Genomic DNA, 27,359 nt, shown 5'->3' on the forward strand with positions numbered 1-27,359 from the left:
ACTTTTTAACTCTGTTTATAAAAACTGACAATCAGATTAGGCAGTGAAAGGTCAAGTCACACGGCCCAAAAGCTCACTTTGAAGAGGCCATGGAAACTTGGTTGGCCCTGAACACTTTCTGACTTGGTGTCAGGCTATCCAAAAAGGATCTTCTCCTATTTGTGGAGTCAGGCCCAGAACATGCTGCAGGGTTTACATATCCCATCTGGCCTGGAAGTACTCAGAAAGATTTGCAGGATGTGGCAGGAAGAAACACCTCTAGGGCTATTTTTCTGTTGCCTTCTGTCACTGAGATCTGGACCCAGATAGGAGGAAGAAATTGGACGGATGGACAGTCAATTGATCATGGCCTGTTAGTTATTACACTGTGTCATGTTCCTCCAGTGTGTCACTCTTCACCTCTGGCAGTAAAGTCTTGGACAGACTGGAACTTAGCACACTAGCATATCTGCTATTACAACCCAGCCCCCAACTTACTGGTATGCTTCCAATGTGACTTGTTTTAAGAGTTTAAAAAAAAAGTAGTTAGTTCAGATAATACTAATACATACACACACAAAAAATGCTCATATCACTAATAAATGAAGGAATTAACTGAGAAACTGACTTTATTCCAGCCTATGGTTTTTTATAGTCCACATACAACGGACCTGATGTTGTATGCAACTTTATTACAGTTGCACAATGATGTGTGCAATCTACTTAAAAGATTGCCGACGTCTCACACTCTGTCAGCTCCTTTAGATGATCAGACAACTATTTAGACAGATACGGTTAACAACACAAAAAGGACTCACAGCAGTGTTTCTCTCCGGCTGGGCGGTTGATCTGTGATTATGAGAAAGCTGCGAGCAGCTATACCAGAGGTCAAGCAATCAGCCAGTTCCGAATGGGCACACTTTGGAACAGACTCTGCACTAGAACTACCCCCAAAAGGGAAGAATGTAGAGTTATACAGAGCAGGCTGAAAACCCATTACCAAAATATCCTCTATCAAGAGGAAAATGTACAGAGTTAAGAAATCCCAGCAAGAGTTCAGAGTTCAGAAAGGAAAGGGAAGGGGATAGGTCGCTATCAAGTGCTGCAGCTTAGCTGTCCATTATGTTTGGCTGGTCCTTTAAAAGAAGCTGCAGTGAGGAACTGATTGCATCCGACAGGCTGCTTTTCAGTGCCAGCTCTGCTAACCAGTTAAAACATTTGAGGCCCGCCTCACAAAGAATGCTGCACAACCCCCCCATGACCACGACCAGGGTGGATAACAGAGGCCTGATCCAACTCTCGCCTCTCCATTAGCAGAATATAAATTGTGCTCGGCGCAGATTTTCATAATCTTGAGTTGAAATCAAACCTATCCTACTAAGCCTTTACGTGTCAAATCTATCTGTTCATGTACAAAGCAGTGTTGCCCTACACAAAAAGTTGTTTGCTGTGTGAATGAATTCTTTTGTTTCCTGAATGATCGACTCATTATTGATAAGTGAAAACCTGACCGTGTAATCAGTGATATGCTGGTATACTGCCTGACTCTATGGATGGCGATGGATCAGGCACATTACACTTAGAATTTTGTATAATCCCACTTTCAACTACATAACAACTTTCAAAATGAATATGTACCCCACCACCTCAGTTGTACTGTGTCTAGTGCAGGCTAGTGCAAGTGATAACAACTATCTAAACTAAGGGTTGTGAGAACATTTGGAATCTGATATCTGACAGGAAGCCAGAGAGTGTATAGGTGCCAACACTGCTGTAGCCGTGTTTCTGTGTCATTCATATATCATATGCTACTTAGATAAAACATTTTGATTGTTTACTCATTCTCATCCTGATCCCAGCTACCCTTCTTTGACATCTTGGGAAGAAAGGGAAAGGCAGAAATCACGGAAATGTGAGAATGACACTAAGAAACTGAGTGAAAGTGACAGAGACAGAGATCCGGCACAGATTGCCTTCACTGACCTGCCTCATTGGATCCCTGCGACGCGCCGATGATGGGTAGCATCTAATTAAACTAGTGCTTTCAGCCTGCTTTTATTTCATTCATTACAGCGCACACAAGGCTGAAGCCTGCCTGATTAAACTCTCCCTGCGGCTAGGTATTAGAGAAATGTCAATCCTTCACTAACTAGCCCTTCTTTCTCCCAGAGACTTTAACAAAATCTAAGAGAAAAGACCTTTTTTATCATCCCTCAAGATGTCTCCATTATTTTATTTTTTTTTTTTTAAAGTCAGAGACTAGAAAAAAAAGGGGGGAAAAAGTTTTTTTAATCAGGGAACAATTGTACAGACTGTCAGTATAAGTATGACGGAAAACTGTGAAAACACCTCCCTGAGAGGAAAGCAAGAACTGGAATAAATTAGTCACAGTGGGCAAGCAACACACACGCACACACAGGTGCACACATACACTTTACTTGGTTTTACCTCAGCGCACGCAGCTTCACAAGCACACACACACACACACTTTCTCATCAGTCTATTCTCCTCCTCCCACCAGCGCTCTCTTTGTTTGAGTTTTAGCTGTCTTTACAAATCAGCACTGTGAGAGGATTAAAGCTACACAAGCTGGTTCCCACAACATAAACCTATTATCACGGTGTTGAGGCTAAATTCTTATCCGCTGCGATATTGTTTCCGGTTTGCTCTGTAGAAGGCTAAATGAGGTCCTTGTTTTGTCTGATAAGATTGCGAGAGTTGGCAGAGATGAAGAAAAGTTACACTTGCAAGTGATAACAACTATCTAAACTAAGGGTTGTGAGAACATTTGGACTGACAGGAAGCCAGAGAGTGTATATTTTTAGACAGGATCTTAAAAGGCAATACAAGGGGAAGTGCTAAAAACAGTGGGAAAAGCAAATCTCTCACAAAAATATCACCTCGTCTTTCCCATCTTCAGTTAGAGCTAACTGTTCGCTCGTTCTTGTCTTTTAACACTGGTGGCTACTTTTTTGACCTCTCCAAAGACTCCTCGCATCTCTGTAGTTTTCAGGGAGCAACAAGAAGACCCCAGGTACAGGCTTCAGTGTCAGCAGATATGTTATGCATTTATAGCTTAGTCATAAAGAAAGAAATAAAAAGACAGTAGCCTTGCAATGAGCGGGAAGAAAAAGATAAATAACTGAAAATGAGACTGGTAACCTGTCCAGGGTTGCCTTTTGCCCTACGATAGCTGGGATAGCCCCCGACCCTGATAAGCAGAGGATGGATGGATGGATGGATGGATGGATAAAAAAAATGAGGGCTTTCCTGGTTGGTGGCAACCTTTCTTCAAACAACTGTCTGTCAGACAGACTGGTGAAGCTTTACAAACAAATGCCATTTAATTGCCAACACGTTGCAATCAGTCTGAGTCAGTCTGAGCTGAGGAACACGACTCGTCTGCAACTCGTCTCCTTACAACGGGAGACTCGAATCAACTTTTTCTTGTTATATTCCTACATAAAAAAAGTAGTTGCAGATTGCGCAAGTCAGCAACTATGTCACTATTTCTGGAGGAATTTCTGTTTCAAATGTATGAGAATCAGACTGGACTCTGAATGTAAGTAATTAATGTGAATTTCTGTGTATGTAGACAACAACAGATTTTCAAAAGATGGTACCAGATTTACAGTTTGTGCTGATTTATCACTGTAAACTGCTGTATTATCGAAAACAGACTGCATGTAAACACAACCCAAACTGATACCAGACTAGCTGCATCTGACTGCGAGTGGTCGCAAACTTCGATCCTCTTTTCAAAGCCATTACTTCAAAAATCAAAGAGATTACAAGCTGGGGCACGTACAAAATATTGACCATGTGCTATAGTCTCCAACCACTGTCATCAGTAGTGTGACTGTACCATAAGTCACACATGGAGGGAAAAGGCGAGTGGGTTGCAAAGCAGCTTGCAGCATCTCAACAATGAAATGGAGGCTAAAGCAGGTTTAAATAGCATGCATATGAAATTTACCGAAAAGCAGAGCTGGCACTAATATCAGCTGCTATCAAATGATGTACATCGATTGCATGCCGAGCTTGACTTGGCGGCCAGCCTGAACTGATGCCACCCTCAGTTTTTACACTCAATATCTCATTCATTCATCCAAGCAAATCTGCTCCGATCTGCTCAGGGTTATGAAGAAATGGATTGCACTGCATCCCAGGAGAGAGGGCAAGTATTAAATGCTCAACTCAACTCAACTCCAGGACCTCATGAGCGTGTTTTAGAAATTGGGCTGAAACCCTCTGAGATGTTCAGCATGATACCTTTATCAGGACAAAATCCCATTAGGGTATCCAGTATTATATAATCTGTAGTATTGCTACTACTACTAATACCACCAATCTTAATATAATGATTGTAGTGTATGTTTGTATGTCTGTGCCTTAACTCCTCCAAGACACATGAATTATTATGGATGAAACTTTCTATGTAAACTTCCAAGGACACCAGGATTATCCACATCGATATAGCTTTTGGGAAGAATATTTACAGAACACTTTACAAATGTAGAGATGTTAGTAGAGAGAATCTCTCTTTAGAGATGCAGCCGTGGAGAGAAATCAACACAGAAAAGGTCAAATAATATAAATCGATGGGAAAATATGATTGGTTCTTCACACAGGTTACAAATATTTATCTGCATAACAAAGAAACTATCAATTTCTGTCTGAGGTGCTGAATATTAGGGAAACTCCAACCCTTTTAATCTCACCAACAGCCTGCTGCATAAAGTCTCCAATTGCCTTCTATCAGAATCCATTATGCAGTGCTTCCCAAGCCCACATAGACACATTAATTCCCTCACTCTACACAGCACCCTTGGGTGCAGCAGCACTTTTTCATATTTTACTTCCAACCTAATAACAGCAATGTCTTTAGAGCACTCTGGAGGTCCTCTGGTGTAATACTGTTTGACAGCCAGGCTGTTCAGACTAATCGAAATTTGATAAAATTTGATAAGACTGAAGCCTGAAGGTGATGCTCGATGCTTTATGAAACTGTCGTTGGTTGTCTTAACAAAACACTGATGAGAAGCCTGCAGCTTATTGGATAACCAGGTCAATACACCCTCAGTGGAAAAACCGAGCATCATAAAGCAACGACCAAGTTTACTACAGGAAAATACAGGATCCATCACGAAGAAGCCTTTAGGATAATAAAAACACTTACTTTTTACATCAAACACATAAAAAAGAGCGAAAGCTAGAAAACAAACACTCCACTATGTGTTGCGTTTATGTGCAGCAGTTCAGTAAAAATGTCAAGTAAAAAAGAGGCCCAACCAAAGATGCTCACCTGCTCTGCGAGCTTCGAAGCAGGCTTGACCCATCTCATCCTTCAGCTCCTGGTTCTCTGTGGCGATGGCCTCCCCGACTGCTACAAAACGCCCCACTGCTACACTCACCGCCTGGCCCACCCTGTGTATAGCTGCCAGGGTGCGCTCTGACTTCTTTGGCTTGTCTTTGTGGTTGATCAGAGTGGTGATCTGCAAGAATGTGTGGAGAAAGGAAAAACAGGAAAGCAGGACAGCCTTGTTAGAAAACAGATTCAGCTGTAATTCTTGTGCTTTCATTTAAAAACAGAAAGAAGGGGGTAAATCTTTGAGCAACGGGCCACCTGATAACTGAATATCACGATGTATCTCACATTTTTTGAGGCTGCAATTATCCTATAGCATATACCATCTTCTATAAACCATATATAGCATCTGCCATATGTATCTGTGGGACATGCACCCAGTACGATAGAAGACCAGTTACAAACACCAGTTTGCTCGTGTTTACACACATCTTCTGTGACCTATACACAGAAACGCGTGCACAGAGACAAGTCAGGTGGGTCCTTTAGTGGTAATTGAGAATATTAATAATAAATGAGCTGGGCCAATTATCATCCATTATTTATTGATCGCTTCTATTCTCTCCAGTTGTTAGCATCATCATCACTTTGAGTAGGTGGCTACGAATGAGGGGCACGTGTGTGTGGCAAACCATTTGGGTCAGGAAATGGCAGGTGGTGATTTTAATTGGTCTATGGCTGTAGGTGGTCCAAGTAGGGGGGGCGCTTTTGTGCTAAAGTCTTTGAGGGGCTGCAGAACCTATGCTGGCTCTGCTGAGTTCAGATGGCTGAACAAACAGCATCCTGACACAGGAATGTTACGCAGCAGGTTGTGGATTTTCCTCTGCCAAAAGATTCTGAATGAGACCCTTTGAAATGTGACCTGATAGATTTGAACGACTGTAACACATTTAAATATCAGATGTCTTGAAAAGCTGCTGTTTTTCTTAAATTAAAAAACAAAAAACCAAAACCAAAACCCACAAGTGTGTCATCAAGCAAACTGTTACTTTCTTACTCATACATTAAGGTGTGAAATTCATTCAGCGTGACTATCAATGACCAGCCCCTTCTCATTCTGTGCAGGATTCTTTAATGTTCGCTCAGATTTCCCAACATTCACTTCAATTATCTTTTTTTTTTAACATTTTTTGTACATTGCAAATAATTTTAAAATATGTGTTTTCTGCAGCTTTTTCCTGTACAAAACACATATCTAGAACAGGTAGATAATCTAAACCTGTGAAAAAATACTTACGTACTTCACACATTTACAAATATTTATCTGCATGACAAATAAACTATACATTTCTGTGTAAGACTTATACAGAAAAATTCAGCCTTACTGTATAATCTAAGTATCTGTGTAGATAAATCCAAACTTGGTATTAGTATTAAGCTATCAAAACTGTGCTTCGACATTTCATTTCAATGGAGTGGGACAATGGAGCTCTTTCCCTTGAAGAGGTGCTCCTTTGAAACATTGCGTGGAACATTTTGTCATGAAACTTAAAATAAGACAGCAAAATAAATTACAAGATTTTATTGCTGTTCACTTCGGTACAACCTATTCTTCTTTTTCAATGTTCTGATTCACTCAATTCACTCAATTTAGATTTGATTAACGTCAGCACCAGGGAGATAAAACAAAGAATTTTACAACAAAATTGCCTGTAAAGACAATTTTAGTGTTTTATTCTAGTTTGTGCACACTGTACACAACCTGTCGATTTATTTATTTTTTTTATCATTTCCTTACAACACAAAATAGGACAAGGATGCATGTGTGTGTGTCCTTTTTTTCCCCTTTGAGTGCTGTTTATTGTTCAGTGATTTGTGTTACTTTGACCCTTTTGCACTCCAACACATTTGGGGGTTATCCTTTCATTTTAGTGTCCTCTGTGGGTTACACAAAGGTAGAATGCCGAGGTAGAACGTGTCCAGCATTTCATTCAGACTGTTTCTCAGACCCTCATGATGACTTGGATGTCTTTCGTTTGCTCAAAGAAAATACTAAAAATATATTTTACTTGAAGACAGAGTACCTTGATAATAATTATCACGATTACATTTCCACCACATAATCTTAAGCAAGGATTTTCTTCTACCTGCCCCACCGCAGGGTGGGCAGTCAGCAGCTCTGCTGTAAACCTACAACCAGCTTTATGTGCCAAACAGCACATCCAACAAGGCCACAAAGTTAAGCAGTTAGTTTAAGCACCACAATATACAAGCAAAACACACATCACCTGGATTTGTTCAACAGAGCTATACTGGAAGGTATAAAAGATGATATCTTGTCCCTCCATTGTAATGATAATAACTTATATCAACAGAAAGAGATTGACATTGCAGTTCTGACAATGTCAAAAATTTATACGTAAACATTCACCAGCCACTTAATTAGCTACACCGGCTCATTAATGCGAATCTAATCAGCCAATCTCAAGGCAGCAACTCAATGTATTTAGGCAGGTAGACATAATAAGAAAGCACAGTGACTCAAATAACTACTCATTAGAACCAAGGCAGAGGATCTCTGAATGTACAGCATGTCAAACTTTGAAGCATATGGGCTACAGCAGCTGGAAATTGAGACTGCAATTCACACAGCCCAAAGCTGGATATTAGAGGATTGAAAAAATGTTGTCTAGTCTGATGAATCTCAACATTCAAATGGAAAAGTGAGAATTTTGGCATAAACAACATGAAAGCATGAATTCATCCTGTCTTGTATCAACGGTTCCGGCTGATACAAGTGTAATGGTGCGGATCACATTTTCTTGGCACCCTTGGAACCAGCTGAACATTGTTTGGACATCAGACCCTACCTGAGTATTGTGCTGAACATGCCCATCTCTTTATAATCACAGTGTGCCCACCTTCTGATGGTTGCTTCCAGCAGGATAATACTGCATCTCAATCCAAAAGATCATCTTTGAGATTTTGTTGGAACAGGAGATTTATATCATGGATGTGCAACCGATGAATCTGCAGTAACTGTGTGATGCTATCACCTATATATACGGGCCAAAACCTCTGAGGACTGGTTCCACTACCTTGTTGAAGCTATACAATAAGGAATTAAAGCAGTTCTGAAGGCAAAAGAGGGTCCAACCCAGTACTAATAAAGTGGTCTCTGAATATATATACGCTATTGGTTTCACATGATAAGCTGTACTGGCAGCTACAAAGCTGAAATAAATCATCTGTGCCTTGATTCTCTGTTGTTTTTCTCTACACATACCCCTCTTTCACTTGTCACAGTTTTTCCCCTCGTTCTCCATCCGCTGACACACTATTGTTTTCAAGCAAGATCATGACCCTGAAGCGCTCTTAAAGCCCTTCTTTTAGTCTGTCACTCGTCACTTTATATATTGCCTTAGTACAAGAGGCTCTCTTCCTGCGAGCCTAGTGTTTTTCACTGAGTCATCCACACAGAGTGGGATACTCCTTAGGAAAAAAGGAAAGGGAAAAAAAAAAAAAAAACAGTGCCGTCTGGCTGGACATTATGCAGCCTATCAGAAGATATTAGATCACTGTGACACATGATTCACATCTACGTCATTAGGAGACTGTTGTTCAATATTAAGTGGAGTTCATGTTATACAACAGACCTAATTGCTGCTTTTGTGATGTAAAATGCATTTCTGATGACTAAAGCGTTTCACTCAGCAGGGTGCATGCATGTCTGCACAACACGGTGCGTATGTTTTTCCTAAAAGACTTGTACAAGGAAAGGGACGCGAACAGACACGGCACAAATCCAAAAACATGCTTCCGATCATGGCGAGAGTACAATGGAGGGAGTTAGACTTTCAAGTGAGAGCAGGAGAGGAAGAGAAAGTGACAGAGGGAAACTGTGAAACAGACAGAGTGAAACAAAAAGAAGGTTAAAAGTGACACCGAAAGACACCTCCAGTACAGAGTTTCCTGTGTTAACAAAAAAGCTGCAGCTGAGGTTAAAAAAAAGTTGAACAAATTTAACATGGCGGGTCTCTGAGAAGCAAATAGAGACGAAAAGATCTCGGCGAATCACAAAGGGAGAGTTGGATTTCCTCCATTAGGGATTACTAGATGGGTACGTTTACTGGGCTGTGCAAACAGGAACAGAGCAGGGTGGAGAAAGCATAATATTGATACAGTGCCATCGCAGAAGAGAGGCCTCTGTGTTTGTGTATGTGTCAGAGGAACTTGACACATACACAGAGGGAGGAGAGTTCATGTTCATTTTACATTTGGTCGTTAAATTTTTTTTTAAAAAAGATTCAATTTTCAGGTTTTTGAAAAAACAAAATGGCAATTTTTAGGTGTTTTAACTTATAGCTACTGGAAATCCAGTGGATACTTTTGCATCCCAAATCTCACCTTCATATGACTTTATATTGAGGCCCATTTATAGAAATTACCATAGACCTGAGCAATACTTTCTGATGCCTTGAAGAATTAAAACTATTTCGAGGTCAAAGGTTATGACTTGACTGCATTTTACACACCTGAATATTCCCTTACATTTTCAGCCTTCTTCACTTCATTCCTCTGAAACACACACACACACACACACACACACACACACACACACACACACACACAGAGCTGTGTCTGAATGCCAATGAGCACTGTGAACCAAGCAGCATCGGCCCAAAGCCTCCAAACCCCACCAAAGATTTACATAGTATGAAATCCAATGAATGAGCACAAATGTTGCTCTAGATGAAAAAGTCAAAAACCCTGACAGATCTTTTTATGGACAGGGATAACTGAATACCTCTGCAACCTAAAAAAACCCCTCCACATACTCCCTCCTGTAATAGTTGAGTCCTTGCGCTTTACTGGCGTGAATACTGAAGGCTTTGCTGTGGAGGAAAAACAGCTTAATCTTCCATGTGACTTGATGAATGCGTGGAGCCAGGTTGCAATGCACATGTTGCTATTTGAAGTGGTCCATTTACCCTTGGTACTCTCTTACATACAGTGTGTACAGTACACACAGAGTTCTGTATACACGTTTTCCCCTCTCACAGTAACACAGCAGAGCCTCTCCTCTGGTTCGCAACCAGTTAATTCCAAACCATTTACCTCTCTTCTCTTGTGAATAATTACGATAGCAATTACAAGGTCATAAAAGAAATGATAACAGCATACTCTTAGCAACACAATACACTGAGTCCACCCACTGGTAAGCAGGAAATCTAGAGTAACACCTCAAGGACACAGTGACTGACTATAAATCAGAGGGTAACAAAAGCTGGGAACATTTGTGGCTGCTTCCCGTGGCTACTGACTGAATGGCAGTACTAGGTGAAAGTTTGGCATTATCTGAGTCATTCTTTTCTTTTTCTCTGCCTGTTTTTTTTGTCCTCCCCCCCTCTGTTCTCATTGAGATGTATGAACGTCTAGATAAATGGGTGTTGCTGTGGAGGAGAAATCGAATTTACTCAAAACAGATCAATTCAGAGCCTCTTCTCCGATGGCAAATTTGCATCAATCTTGTCATTTAATAAAAGCAAAGGCAGCAAGATAAACGTGAGCGTGAACAAGCTGATCCTACAGGCCTGATGGGGCCCTATTAAACACACATTGTTGACATTTATTACAATAATTGCTTGCTCGGCAAGTGTTGTGTTGGTCTCCTTATTTGTCTAATTTATATCTGTGCTTCTAAGCTTCACTTTCCCTCCTGATAAAGGGAACTTATCTGAAGCAAAGAGACTTTTTTCTAGAGTTTAGACAGAAATGGCTACAAATCCAGCTCAAGGTTCAAGGTTCTTTATTTGTCACATGCATAGTTATACAAGTATAACATACAGTGAAATGTATCCTGACACGGAACTACAGCTCATGGAACTATGTGGGAAAAAAAAATATCCATCCATGTGTGGTGACAGCAGAGCTCTTTTCCCCTTTTTTGTCCCCGTAAGCATTTGCATGCATATTTGCAGATACAGGTATTTGATTTGCTGGAGAACTGCTGCATGTTTTTTTTTTTCTTTATGGGCACAAAAGAACGAGGTGACAGCTCGTGAAAAGAGAAGCGGATGAGATGGAAAGAACTAAAAGGAGAGTTTTGACATCTTGGTCATATTTACCTGCTGAATGGATGAAAATGAGTTTTGTTGTGTTTTTTCCTTTAATCTGACTGCCTTTTTGTGTTTGTCCTTGTTGATATGTAAAGAAAAAAAATACGTTCCATCTGTTAAAACTTTGGCAGCCTTCTGTTTGTGTACGCCTAAGATTGTATCTCTCATTAAATAGACTCTACAGCCTATGGATCACTGTGAAATGGGAAAAAGAACACTTCCAGGTCTCATTTCAGCCTATTACAGCACAAAGGAATCATTGTTGCGAGGAGTACTGCACCCAAAAGGACGCCATAAGTGTTTGTGTTTTCCACTAGTTTTTCCCCCCCCTGCTTCCCCCGTCTTTGAATATGAACAGTGGTACCCTTGAAAAATCCAAGTTTCAGTTCGGTCTTTATTGATGCAAGGAGAGACGTGGCTGGTTGTTCACCCAGGACAGCGAGAGAGAGAAGAAGAGAAGGGAAAAAAACATAAGAGGAAAGGGATGAAAGTCGCAGTGAACATGCGCTTTAATGGGTGAGCAATTCCTTCCAAATTGGCCGCAAGCAGACAGAGTTCGATGCTGCGCTGGTCGACTGCCAGACTCTAAAATATGAAGAGATGAAAAGAGAGACAAGGGAGTTGGAAGTAGCGCGAACGCAGATAGATGAGGAGAGGTGAAGGGAAGAAAAGAATAAAGTCGAGGACATGTCACATCTACATCGCTCTTTACCTAGTCTTTATTTCTTCCTCAATGAACACCTACAGTCATCCTCTCTTTCACACTTCCTTCCTTTGTGACTTTAGAAGTCTCCCGTCTCCCCTTCTACCTCCATCCCTCTCTTCTTTACACTCCTTCTGTGTGCAGCAAGTGATTTTAGTCTGTCCCTAGAGCTGCCGTGCTGCAGTACATACAGTACAGTAACAGCTTGCAGTGCTTAAGCTGCATCCTTAAGGGTACACTGTACATGTGCATAACTGCACCATCCTACTCTTACACTGCATTAACACATTACTTAGACAGCATATGCGCATTCATCCCTTGTGATTTCAATGTACAAGTGATTAAACTAAGCGCACACACTGACTGGGAAATTGGCCCATATGGATATGGACCATCTTCAGGACAGCACCGGTCATTACTAAACACAAACACTGTAAAACAATGGCCAGTGGCCAGTTAACAGGAATATTCTGCAATAATGTGTCATGCCCACGTCTAGCAAAGATATAAAAACACTTCCAGCTGCCTACAAATACAATAGTAGGCGCTACAGAGTCAGCTAATGGCAGCAAAATTCACCTTTCGCACCAGAGGCTTTTTGTGGTGGACCTTGTTAAATTACAACCACAAGGCTGCAGTTCAATTTAGCATTAAAGCCGAGCTAAACCACATCCATATGTAGTCTTGACTAGTCATGCATTCTTTGGGAATTAGACCACATATGCAGAGCTATTTTCATTTAGCACACTCACACACACACACCTGCAGGAACCATCACACCTACTGTACCACAAGTCAGTCTGTGCTATATAACACCCTGAGGAGTGTAAATTTTAATCTTTATACTCTTTTTAAAGCCTTATTTTGGCACCATGCCCAAACTACTTGTACTGTAAGGAAAAGTAACAGAAGCGAGGAAGAACACTGCAGCTTAAAGAAGTTAATAAGCCCTCGAATCGAGGCTGGAATATCCATCCGTCTGTCCGTCCATGGTTATTTTGTAGAGATAATATGAATACTATATACCTGTCACTTAAAGATATGTATTATTACTCTTTATAACATGTAAGTGCGTAGGGGAAGATCAGTCATAAAAACAGAGGAGAACAAAGTGACAGAAAAAATAGGTCTTATCAGCACACACAGCTGTGCTTGCTGTAATGAACTTGCAGAGGTCACGCGGAAAGCTACAGGTTTATGACCTTGGAAATCTTTTTCGGAGACCAACTTCAGATCAGTTCGATTTGGTGGCCCCATTAAAAGCTCCCGAAGCCAGAGACGGCAGCCTTCAGACCAGAACCTCAGTTTACGCCTGCTGATGCCTCCCTTGTCACAAAATGTACGTCACGAGCCGAAAGCACAAGACTGTGAGCGTGACTGTGTCTCTAGAGGGATCCCTACACTCCATCGATGTGGGAGCACAGGGATTCCCAGATGGCACTGAGCTCACAGAGGGAGACGATTACAACAACGGGAAAAGATGAGATTTTCTGAAACAGACTGTGTTAAGACCGGCCTCTGAAGTGAGCCAAACAGAATCCTATTACTATTACTAATAACACAACATCTGGTAAAATTTTAATTCCCTCACGAATGACAAATGTAAGCCATAAAATTTCATAATAAAGACATAATTACAGTACAATTTTATAGAGTCAGTAAATGTTGGTATTGGATTGCTGCCCATAGCATTTATCGAGATTTTTTACACCTGGCGCCTCGGGTCATTTTGATGGAACAGTTCAAAATTTTGTAAAATAACTGCATCTTCCTGAACTTTTGTACTTGTACTGTTATGTTGGCAAGAAAAGGCCGAAGGGAAGCTGCTGGTTCTAGCAAAAGAACCGATTCTCACCTCCACAAATTGGCCTCAAAAGGTTCCAGTATCTAGATTTTTGTTATTTTCGGACAAAGCCAATGTAGCTGGTTCCTTTGCTTCCAGTGTTTATACTGAACTAAGCTGACAACCTGTCAAACTGGCTTTGAACTGAGCATTCCCTGTTGTGGTGAATACCAGGGCTCCCTCAGTGTATTTTTATATAATTCTGTTATTATTGCTCAAGCAAGCTATAATAAGTTGGGGTTTTTTTGTTTTACACAGTCATGTTTTCTTGTGTGTGTCGAAGTTGTTAAATCTGTAACTCACTGTGTTACTTTCCTTTGTTTGATTAAAATCTAGACGTGAGTGACGAAGGTCACGAGTCAGAAGCCGAGAACATGGCGTGAACCGTAGCCCACTCGGTCATGTATGCCAACAGAGATGAAGCTGATGAGACAGACAAGCGTGCGGGGACACTGATGGAGGTAGACAGGGAGAAGTGGGGGCGTAATGAGGCTTGCAGATGCAGAGGCAGGCAAACAGAAAGAAGGGCTCTTTGACAGTAAAGACAACCTGAACAGAATACAGTGTAGCAGTTGAATGAGGTTGGATTTCCATCAGACTGTACCCCATCTGAGTTGTATGAGAAAAGGGCACTCTTTGGCCTTCAAGCTCTCGCTTAGCAATGAGAGGTGACATTTGAATATGTGGACAGACAGATTGAATCCACAGCAAACATCAGCAAGAAAGGTTATCGCTGATGAATAAAAACTAGCTGCATCCCACTGTGTTTAAGCAGCTGCTCAAGAAGGACAATAGAGTATCGTGTCTGCTTAGTGACTGAATGGCAAAGTGCGTTTGTCACAGGCTCTCTTATTTTATGTTTTATTGTCAGGAAAAAAAAAAATATGCGCTAAAATATGATAAATTCATGCTACAAATCTTTAAAAAAAAAAAAAAAAAAAATCATGAAAATGGTCTGGAGTTGAAGTACAGTGCAGTGCAGTTTTCATTTCATCCATAAATTTCCATCACTGCAAAATGAATATAAACAGTTCATTGAATCCTTTTCTCATTGCACGCCGTTCAGATTTCCAGAAAAAAAAAAAAGTCTGCACATTAAAAAGAAAGCAGCTGTGAAAAATAAATCTAACCTTGCCAAATCTCTTGTTTTTTTGAGGTAATTCTTACCCTTTTTTTTGATAATTAAAGACTGGTGTGTCTTCATCATCACTGTAAAGTAGTCAGATGGCTCCATTTGCAGAGTGCACAAAAAAAAAAAGACATTGCTGTCTAAATGGTAGTTTTAGTGGACGCAGTTTTTCCAACTTGGACTTTGATGCAAAACCTATACAGTAACCAGAGTGTACGCTGCAATTTTAGTGGGCTAACTTCCACTCTCCACATGATTCAGTGAGTAAAACAGCTTGTGTACAAGTGTGACTGTTAAGATGGAGCCTCTGTGTGTGCTCCAAGCAACACTGGACTTCTGACATGAGGAAAAGGGCGGTAAATACAATGGTGCTTAAAACACATCCCTTTCTCCTCTGACCACTGTAGCATGCCAAGGCCGCAATGTCTGCATAGCTGCATAGCGGTAGAGAATGGCAGCTACTCAAACACAAACACACGCAGCTCGCATTCAAAAGAACACAATACATCTTTTCATTCCTCTTGCTCACGTAATTCGGTGGATAGTCGGTGGGAGGGAGACAGAGAGAGAGGGAGGGAGAGAGAAACGGAGAGAGACAAAGAGAAAGTCAGCGAGTGGGGTCAACCAAGGAGAGCAGAGAGGTGATCTGAACATAGTGTAACTGTTGGGTCAAACTCCGGCTGTCTCAACTGTTCACCTCCTCCCCCACCTCCCCTTCAGTGTACCTGGGGGATGTAGCCTAGGATACATGTGTACTGCGGGGGTTAGCACCCAGTACAGAACTCCCCGAGGCGGCGGCTCATCTCGTTTCCTAACCTTTTCTTCCTGACTGGTGCACTCATATGTTAGGTTTCTATGTTACATTTCAAAATGTACCAAAATTTCATTTCTTTTCTACGACAGAAATTCATAAAGATTGACATGATGGTTGTTCTGCATTATAGTACTTTTATGTTCCAATCAGTTATCAAAAGTATTTATTCTTCTTTTCATCCCTTCTACATAATGACACAGAAACTGTTTGCAAATGCATTAAAAAGGAGAACTGAAATATCCTATTGGCATAAGTATGCATACATTTTACTCGCTACTTAACGGAAGCACTTTTAGCAGTGATAAAATTTGTCAGTTTCTGCAGAAATATTTTTTTCGTGCTGACGTCGAGTCTCTCGTTGGGGCACTCAGGGACATTGACAGACTTGTACCTACGCTTTCTCCAGCATCGTCTTAGCTGTGTCGGTAGGCTCGATGTAAAGCAAACTAATAAAACACCAAAGTCGCACAGCTTTTATATCGATGAGGCCTGATGGCTTTAATATGCAAGCGGAAACATGGTACTTTAAAGGACATTTAATAACTCAATTAAAACATTTCCCTTTACCGTATGTGCAAAACATATGTGAACAGCAAAGGGGTACGAATACATTAGAAACTGAATAAGTATTCTGGCACATTGTGTTTTATAAACTAAACTTGTTTTTGACTCAGATTATTTTAGGTTACCATGGCTTTCCTATTAAAGCTGAGGCGGCATGCAGCACTTGACAAGTCAACTGAAATGTTGCCTTGTATGACTCATGGAAACATGTCAGACAGTGGACTTTTTTTCCCCCCTCTCCTTATAGTTTTTGCACTTGCTGCACAACAGCAAGCGCTGCTGCAGTGTGCAATTGCGCATCATCAGTTTTTGTGTGTGAAAGGAACTCAGCCTTGGCTAGATTAGCTGACTCTGCAGAGAGCCCTTTGAATACAATAAAAAAAAAAAAAAAAATGCAAATATGTTTTACTGGACAAAGAACTTGAAGCAATTAAACAAGGGGGTGAATCAATCAAAAATATTTTTAATGCTGACTACACAGATTTCTTTAAAACTTGTTTTTTTTGGCTCGGCCTCAAAAACAACCCCAAAAACTACATTTATTAGATGTTCCATAAATCATCTTTTTTCAACTGTTCCCTTTAGGGGTCTCTGCGATGGTTCACCTACCTCCATCTCGCTCTCCCTCCTCCTCTGTCACACCAACCCTGTGCAAGTCCTCCTTCACTACATCCACAAACCTTCTGAGGTTTTCCTCTTTTCCTACTGCCTGGCAGCTCCATCTTCACCATCCTTCCTCTCCATATGTCCAGACCATCTCAGCCTTGCCTCTCTAGCTTTAACTCCAAACCTCTCAACCTGAGCTGTCTATCTGATGTACTGTTCATTCTGGTCACTCCCAATAAAATCCTTCTAAATCCTTCCCTAAAACCACACATCATAGTCTCACTACAGTCTAGTAAATCATCCCTTTCACTCCTGCTGCTATCCTTCTGTCATAAATCCCCCCTCTACCTACTGTCTGTTGCTTTGGATGGTTGACCCCAGGTATTTAAACTCAGTCACCTTCAATACCTCTGCTCTTTGCATATTCATCTTTTTTTCATTTTACCTGTCTTGCTTCTACTGACTTTCATTTCTCTTCTCTCCAGAGCATACCTCCAGCACTCCAGGTTGTCTTTTACCAGCTCCCTACCCTCACTACAGATCACTATGCCGTGTGCAAACATCATAGTCCAATGAGACACCTGCCTGACCTCATGTGTCAGCCTGTCCATCACCATGTCAAACAAGAAGCGGCTCAGAGCCGATCCCTGATGTAATCCCACCCCCACCTTGAACACGTCTGTCCCTTCTACTACATACCGCAACACTCTTCACACCCTTTGATATTGTTCTATCATGTTCCCAAAATTAAACAAAAATGAAATGTTAGAATTAAACATCTTTGGATTCTAGTCTGAGGTCCTCTTGCATATTTTGCAGCCGGTATGATTACGAAGAGCAAGTGGGTCCACATTGTATCAGTGTGACAGTTAATCAGATCTGTCTGGCCGCGCGTATGCAGAGTAAAGCAGAGCAGCCGAATAGATTGCATGGCTGGCACACAGTAGACAAACCAATAAACTGAGCTCATATTTTCCAAGGGACCATTCACTGTCAAATAAACGACAAATATAATCCCACTTATTGCCTGGAATTATTGCTTGGCATCGATCCTCCGTGTTCTGCCACGGTTCAAGTGTTCAAAGCTGCTCTGAAACCTCTCAGAGACAGATTTCCAAATAGAGGGATGGAAGCATGGCCCGGGGTTTCCAGATTACATTTTTGTGATTGTTTCACATGAAGAAGCATTTATCTCTGGGGCTTTGCAGCAGACTGGCTTAGTGTTTGTGTGCCATTGTTGGGCAGTGCTTCCACACAGGAAGCAAGAAGCTCAGAGGAAAGCAGAAATGGGTGTGTGCTACCTGGTACTCCATCACTGCTGTCTAAAAATAATGGGAAATCTATCAAGTCTTAAGTGGGGCCCATTGAGTGGGCTGAGCACAGAGCTCTCCAGAGTCACTCTGAGGTTCAGGCAGTCTGTGGCTTGACAAATTTTTTTTGACAAACCAAAGCAAATCAAAGGTTATTAAACGCAGTCATCTTTTATTAACAATGACCATTTTACACCTTTATTAAACTGCTTAGTGCTAACGTGCCTGGAAGGCTTCCTTGACATTTGAGTAGATGAACTACTTAACTAAGTAGAAAACATAGCTACGAGAGAAATGAAACCCCACCCCACCGTTCTGGTTTGTTTGTGCATGCACTGACAGTAACACATAGTCTATTGAAAGCAAAGCGCTGCTACAGTGTAATCAGTACGGCTGATATGAGGTGCAGGAAGTCTAGAGGAACCAGCAGCTGATAAGAGCAAATGATAAACCTGGGAGAGAAACAGATGGACAGCTGTGATGAAGAGATAGAAAGGAGAATGAAGAGGATATACAGTAAATAAGGAAAAGGGTAGAGAACTAAGGCAGGAACACAAAAAATATGACCGAGAGGAGGCACGGAGAAAACAAGCCAAAAACTCTACATTATCTGAAAACTTTCTGAGAGATATTGCTCTTTTTCCATTAAGAGCAAGTCAGAGAATAGAGTGTATGAGGCAGTGTGTGGAGAGTGACCTCTGATTCAGTAGTCCTTGCTGGGGGGTAGACAAACAAACCATAGCTGCGGATCAATTTTTGCTCCGTTAACCACAATCCAAGGTTAACCAAGATGGGAAGGAGAGCAGAGGAGGGAATCGATCTCTTCTGTTTGTAGAGCACTAGACCATGACACAAAGTGCTGTTGTGGTTCAGGACCTTGTTTTGCTTTGAAACCCTTCACTGTCGCAGCACAACAATAGTAATTTTTTTTTTAAAAACTGCTAATTTATTGTCAGCTATTAATTACACAGCCTCACTGAAAAGTGAAACCCTTTATAATGATTTTAAAAAGCTACACGTTATGAAAAGACCCCTTGCGCTGGCTCTACTGCTGTGCACGTGGAGCCATTAGAATTTACTGCAGAGTTCGATTTGCACATTCTCCCCGTGTTTGCATGGGTTCACTCCAGGTACTCTGGCTTCCTCCCACAGTCCAAAGACTGCTAGGTGTACTTTCTGCAACAGCCTGCCAACACATGTAGGGTGTGGTCACGAGCTGACCCTAAACTGGATAAGTAGAAGAAAATCAACTGTTTGTATAGATAAAAGACCTAGAAGTTTTAATATTCTCATATCAAAATTGAGAGCACTGAAGTTATAGCCACCAGTTAGTTAGCATAAAGTCTGGGAAATCGTTAGCATCACTCGCACATCTGCAGCTATTCTAGGCTTGGGATTCGTGAGACTGCTGACCTTACAAAATTGTAATTTTAGATTAAAGTTCCTTACAACTTCATTTGGACAAATTCACAGCATCATATGTGCCAAAAAATTCCAATTAGGACATCAGCTCTCTTTACGTTTAGCGACGCTAGTTAACATTTAGCTCATTATTTTTACTAAGAGCAGTGTTTGTTTTTTTCGTGCATCTGACTGAGTGTGTGCTAAGTGTTGCAACTGCTGTATCAAAGACACATTGCATATAGACATAAATTATGATTCAAAAATAATAATAAAAAGTGTCAGTGTAGCCATTTTTCTCCGTTCTGAGTTTTTATGCCAAGCTGAAGTTTCGCATTTGCTGTTTTTTTGGAATAACAGGAGGCAGTTTTATCACCTAGCCTCAGTTTCAAGATTGAATCTCATACTGAATGCTGCTTACATGTGAATATGATAAATTATTCAGTAACATCTGTACAGTATTACTGAGACTATTTTCTGTCCTACATGATGCAGAGTGGATTCAAGTTTTTGCAAGTATGAAAAATGTTTTGGGGGAGTCAAAAAAAAGTCACCTGCTGAAAAGCAGTATTCATAAAGTGTACAAAAAGTAATTCGCTAAAACCATCTGAGAGTTTATAGCTGAGAGAGAGACACTTTTATTACACAATGCAGATGAAGTTCTCCTTTCAAAAGAATATTAAATAATGAAATCAAAACATATCTCCTTTCATATTTTATAAGAGTGGCTCCGGCCTGAATGGTGCTAAAGTATTTTTTTCCCAGCATCATAATAATGCTGGCACACCTGTAACAGACTACCACTTACAAATAGTATAACAAATAAATTTATATGAAATTAAAAAAGCAAAAAAAAAGCAAAAAAAAAAAAAAGCTTAGATTTTCCTGCTTACATCAAAAAGATGCCCAAAACCCTCATCTACTGAAAACTTCTAGGAAGCATATCCTAGTCTCTTTCAGAGCGTAAACCATGCCATGTCAGCTTCTAACGAACTCAAAACAGACAGAAAGAATAGCGGACAATGACGCTAATTACTTGGATCTAACTGTTTTTACATGGATCAAGCTGTTATCAAAGTAAAACCAAGACAGCCAGCCTGGCAGCACTGATATCTTTGATCTAAGCACGTTTTTGCAAAACATCCAAGATGCAATATCAAAGACATCTCTGGCTCAGGCAGCGAGGCAATGCAGATGAGATCCCACCCATTTGGAAACGTACACCATATGCAGCTAGAGATTTCTCCAGGCTACACTGAGCTCTTTGTTCCATTGAAGACCGAGAAGTTTCACAGTGACGTCCACCCCATGGCCCAAACCCCCTCCCTACCCCACCCCAAGAAAGCCTCACGAGAGTACAGCAGTTATTTAATCTGGCAAGTCAATGTCACAAAGACGGCAAAACACTGAAGAAAAAAAAAACCCATCAAGACATGACTCATGATATGTGAAGTCTTCAATCTCTTGTCACATCCAGAAGCAGGTTACAAATTCCAGACAGCGTTGCTCAGAAGCCTTTGCTTAGACACTAAGTCTTGTTTTGTTTCGTAACATTCATTTTGGGCAAGTCGTTGCATATCGAGAAGGAGTAAAGAAAATAAACCATTTTAGTGGATGTCTTCATTTGCAGACATGGTCCGTTGTTGGTGTGCATAAACAGACCAAAATTTCCAACTGATGAATAACTTAAACCTGCAGTCTAAAAGGTCTCTGGTATTCTGTAGCGGGTATAACAGCAGAGAAGCAGCACAAAGTCAAACATGGAAACAATTTTCTTCCTAGAAGTTAAATATTTTAGTCAATCTCACCCTTCATACACCTTCAAAAGAAACATGGGGTGTAGAAATTTAAATTGACTATGGCAAATCTTTTTCTTTGAAACCTCTGAACCCATAAAAAAAAAGAAAAAACACACACAACGTGGCCCTAAGCACTGTATCTGCTTTGTCCTTGCATCTGACTTCCCTCTAAGATTTATCTGTGCTGTTGAAACATTTGAAAGCACATGAAAAAGGAAAACTCCAGCTCCTGATGAGCCTTTTATCGTAGTCCTCATTCTGCCCTTTAATTATCTCAATCAAGACCTCCTGAGCCACCACTAAAGATTGATGAGTATCTTGTGTACAAGAAATATAAAAGTTGGAACAATAACCGCAAGCAACTTGCTCGAAATCCATCTCCAGATCCATCATCAAGCAACATCTATTTAGATGAAACCACAAGTATAACCCCAAACAATCAGGGGTATTAAAGTTTATATTCTCACATCATCACAAGCTCGCAAACCAACATCCTGCGAGTAAAACAAAGACAGGAGAGTTCGTTTAGAAGTGTTGACTTATTATTTAGCCTGGAACATTGCAGTCAATATTTGTCTTTGGGTGATTTTCATGAATGCGGTGTTGCATGACGACGACTGCCCCCCTACGAAACCCGAAGTTATGAACAATACAACCAAAACACATGTAAGTCACCCCCCTCAGGTTGTCCTCATGCTGAGCCATGTTTAATGACTGGGTAACTGTATAAAATCCTCAATAGGAAAATCCGAACTGCTTGCCAACTTAGCCCGCAAAACATTCCATCAGTCATCGTAATTGGTAATTACAAGTAATGGACAACTAATACAAGTAGTAGTGTGCAGTGAAAAGTGTGTGAAAGCGGCCTAACCAGGCTCCGTGACAGCCTCCCTCAGCAACAGCATGTTCTGCAGGAGCAGGGGAAGCTGACCAAATGCACCTGTCAGAAACACTGGCCTGCTCCGAAACTAATCACGGCTTGTTTTTTTGTGAATGAAAAAGCAAAGTGACAAAGAAAAATGTGCTTCATTTCTCAGCTGCCTATTGAAGGTCAAATCTGATGAAAACCACCAAAATGATTTCCACAAGCTACCTCCGGGATTTCTGGCCTCCTACGTTTTTTTCTTTTTTTGGGGGGGGGAGTGTCAACTTCTTACAAAATGAAAGGAAGCATTTAGAAATGCGAGTTGTCAGGTGTAGACAAAAGCCAACGCAGCTACAAACTAGCCCCAGAGCAAGATACATTCTTGCCCAGAAGGAGATAAATTCCTAAGAATGTGGTCTTGAAGGTTTGACATGTGAGAAGAAAGAGACTTTAGAAAGTGAAGGACTGCATTAATAAAGCAATGAAGTGTGTCAGCCCAAACATCAGAAGCCACAACACAGAAAGTTATAGGCTGAGCTGGATGATTCACCGATGAATGAAGGGGGGGGGGGGCAGACAAACACATGCATACCAGCCAGAATCAAGGTTTCGCCCTTTGAGACTCTGACTTTTGACCTCAGTCGTGATGCCCTTTAAAGAACATGGAGGCACAATTTCAGACACCACACACACATGCACACATGCATATTGTGGGAGCTCGAAACTTGAGCCCTTAAAGGAATGCAGCCCCCCCTAACTTCATGCTGTATAAAGGCCTGTGTTGTGACACACACAGACTCCCTGACACATTCTCACAGGGGCTTCGGGAACGTGCTTTCACTACATGACACATACCTATGTCTTCAAGTGGTTTGAGGTCTATCAGTGCAGAATTTAAACATCAAACGACATTAATATGAACCAGTACCTGCAACCCATAGACGTCCCACCCACAATGCGGTAAACACTCTTTTCTAAAATCACTAACTCTCACACTCACGTTTTGATATTAGTTTTCATATCAAGAGCTCTTTTCAGTCATTCAGATAGCAGATCCAGCGAAATGCCCAGAACAACTAGAACTTTATTTATAGGAGGAGAGTGACTTTAACTTATTTATAGGTGTTGGTACTGGGAGTATGTGTCCTTAAGTACGCATGTACACACTGGGCTATGAATCCCGGCTGACTGGCCCCAGCTGTCACCCGCTTGCTCCAGTCATCTAGAAACGGTGACAAGATGAGAACATCTTCCTCATACCAATAGAGCTAGGTGTCAGAGTGTTTGCCGCACACGGACTTTACCTGGCAGGCTGCCCAGGTATATTGATAGGCACCTGAGTGTATGGGTGACTTACTTTTCATGGGTCTGAGATAATGCCATCCGCCATCGATGTACTACGGGACAATTGCCTCACTGTTATTCTGAAGGTTTTTGGCGCTGCTAATCAGACTGCTGTGGCGAGATTGCTGGGGTGGTCCTTGATTTCTTTTGGCTGCTTCTACAAAAGGATGTTGTTGTATGCCACTTTTATCCATTGCACCTGTTGACAGACGTTCTGCTCTAACCAGAACATTCAGAAGCTGATTATCTATTTCACGGGCTCCTACACCGAGCCCACAGAACAAGAACTACCATCTCCAGCTGTAGTCTAAAGTTGTACCCACACTGGAAGTGGTTCAGTCATCGTGCATTACTGTGAAGCTGACAGCTGGTCGCTCACATCCTAGCCTCCTGTTGCCTAGGTAACCTATTAACGTATTTACTACAAGGTCATTTGTCAATCAACAGTATGGTACATTCTCACTGGTTGACTTCTAACTTGAGAAAAGTTCATCTTGGGTCCCTCCCACTTTGTGCCGCCAGTGGGTATTTTACGCATATTTACTTATAGTTGCTTACTTGAAGTTTCTTTCACTTTATACGGTCACCACATCGCTTCCGGTGTGGACGCAGCTTTAGACAATCTCGCTGGAGCTCATCAAAAGGATAAAAGTCTAGTTGAGAGGCAGGGGAATGTATTGCTTTTCCCATTTCATTATAGTTAGCCCATGGAAATCTGACAATTACAAACATAGCTCAATCCTGCAAGTTAAAATTATATAAACCCATTCTTGATACAAAGTCTTTTCAAAATGTCCAAGATCCGATCTCTTTACAGCTGTGCTTTCAACACTGCATTCCCTTCAGAAAACATTTCCCCTGAAGATATGTGACGGTCAGACAAAACGTGGTAAGAATAGCATCATCTTCGTCCATTCTATGTCAGAGAAAGAGACTGCCAAATCTGGCTCAGCTGGTTACATGCTATTCCCATTAGTGTTTTTCAGAATGGGTGCAGGGCCGAAGATTGCGTCTCATTTTACGGTAGAGAAGAAAAAGGGAAAGATCCAAAGAAATGATTGGGCTGAGCTATTCAGCTGAGGCTATACCTGCAGCCTCTGGCTAGGTTTTCAGCAAGCTGCATAATTAATGAGGTGATACAGAGCCCCTAACTCTCTGGAGAAGTTGAGATTAATAGTTAGAAAACTGAAAGGTAAGTGGAGAGCGGTGAGAAGAAAACAGGCACAAGGCTAAAGGCAGAACTAAAGACCAAAAGAGAAAGGGGTGTGACAGGAAAACGAAATCAGGAAATTGGGCAGAGCAACAGAAGAAGGGTGGAAGACATACAAACGAGGTGCTACAGCATCTTACATACTGATACTTCCTTACAGACACACCCTGAATCACCCAACAAAGTGAGGTGATCAGTCACTCAACATGACTGCTTGAGGTTGAAGTAGTCACTAAAAGTGATATCGCACTGAATTAAAAGTGGCACGCTTCCCAATTTAGTGTAAAGCGAAATATATCATTTAAGTAATCAAAAGATTAACAAAGAAGCTAAAATAAAAAAATCAATTTTTAATCAAACAGTGCAGATATTAAGTGATGGTAGAGGTGACATGGCAACTTTGAAATATTTGAAATTGTTCTGAATTACAGAAAATGTTTGGTATTCTATGTTCCCTGTGCCCTTCACACTGTCTTTGTTCTGTCATGTCAAAACTCATCTCTTTAAAAGAACTCATTATCGAGGGGGGAGAAGTTCAAAGACGCTTGAAGAAAGCAATTAACACATACAAGCCAGGCTGAAGGATTCCTCGGAGGTAAAGTTAGCAATGTTGCTGATGGAGAAGGAGAGAAGAACAAACAGGAAGACTTGGACAGCTCTGGGATGAGTGTCAGATAACCTTTATAGATAATACATGATCAAAAAGATAATAATACCTATATCCAACTAATGCTTAAAGACTGCTTCGTTTCCTAGACAGTTTTTCACTTTGAGATATTTCTACTTTCCTTACAGTGCAGCAAGCCAGGAGGACAGAGGTAAGAAGATCGTGACAAGGACCGGCTGATCAAGTACAGGAAGGAATAGTAACACCGACTGGTGCGATATTTTCAGTGACAGCAACCTCCACTTTTATATAAAGACGTCACCCTTACCATGAAACTATAGGATGGTGAAATGGTTTACCTGGAAACGTAGAAAGGTTTCCTGTCGTAACCAGGATTTGCAGAGCTTAACCTCTAAACCCCACAGTGTGAAAAACTGTCAGGTCAATCTCATGGGCTCAAGACCAGAATGATCACAATGCTCAGCCACAAACACACAAAGAGGAAAACAACAAGAAACAAACAGCTGCCTGCCAAACAGTGATGTGTTTACCTGCGGTTGTCCAGGCAGCAGATAATATAGATATATCATGTCATATCTCTAGCAGTACATGACAAGGCAAATAGAGTGCATGCCTACAAGATTACAGTAAGAGGCCTGCCCTGTCTCACTCTTCAGTCTGCATGTCCTAACAGCATGTATAGCAACACTATATCTTACTTCTTAGCGAGCACAGTTTAAAAAAAGAGAAAGCTATTCAACCTGTATCTGTGCTATTTTAGTAAAATATTCCTTATGTGCAGCTACAGAATGAGAGCCAAGGAAACGGTTGTGAGGTTTATTAATACATATGTCCTTGTTTGTGCTTCAGCCATGTGTTTATACATCCATCTTAATCCGCAGGGTGTGAGGCTGGACAACACAAAACATTACGCCACATTAGGCATCACATCTTCACTGACAGAGAGATTTCCTCCTGTGTGCTCATACTTACGAGACGTCTCATGACTACCTCATCATCATAACTCAGAAAAATATACTGTAAACACAGGGCGGCAATGGGCCAGACAATCACTTGATATTAAACAGGAATAATAAGCACCTAAGAGCCTCTGCAGGCCTTCGAGGATCGTTCACACACAGAGCGTGAACACGGTGGCATATTAACAGTGAGCTCAGCGAAATTGCGGTGATAACAGAAATAAAAAAAATAATGTTAATTTGCAAAGAGAAAAAAAAATGCATGGCAACATATCTTTACGAAAATAATATCCTGGTTAGTCGTGATAAGAATCCACTAACAGCAGTTTTGTTATTGTCACTTCTTCTCTCAGGAATCTGACGGCGGAAAATTGTAAAACCTTGACGGATAAAAACCAAACTGTCAGTGTTACTGCAAACAACTCGGACCCAAGTTTTCACAAACTGACAAAATGAGTCCGTTCCCATTTTCATTTGATGGTGAACGAAAGACTGAATGAAAGCAATTTGAGGCTGACTGATGATGGGAGAGGTGCTTAATCAATACTTTATCAGCCTTTAAGCTATAGCCATACATCTCGGTCAGAGGCAGTGGCTTCTCCTTAGACAATTAAAAGCAGCTTCTGCTATTAGCCTCACCTTTCAAATAACTTAAATTGCAGAGCGTGAGATTGCCTTCTTGCACCATTAAATTAACTCTGCTGTTCCCTCTAGGTGACTGATCCCATTGGGCCAGGTTATTTGGAGGTTTCAGGTGCACACACATATAAATGAAGAC

General features: G+C 41.1%; 1 protein-coding gene across 1 annotated transcript in view; it reads right to left on the minus strand.

The window, feature by feature from the left end:
* Positions 1-27,359, minus strand: part of ctnnal1 (catenin (cadherin-associated protein), alpha-like 1) — a 55,755-nt gene that overhangs the window by 21,249 nt on the left and 7,147 nt on the right. Inside the window, exon 2 of the mRNA XM_031729278.2 lies at positions 5,285-5,474. Within this exon, the coding sequence (XP_031585138.1) occupies positions 5,285-5,474 (190 nt within the window). The remainder of the gene's footprint in view (positions 1-5,284; positions 5,475-27,359) is intronic.

This window comes from Oreochromis aureus, linkage group 22, assembly GCF_013358895.1.
Source record: "Oreochromis aureus strain Israel breed Guangdong linkage group 22, ZZ_aureus, whole genome shotgun sequence".
Lineage (NCBI taxonomy): Eukaryota > Metazoa > Chordata > Actinopteri > Cichliformes > Cichlidae > Oreochromis > Oreochromis aureus.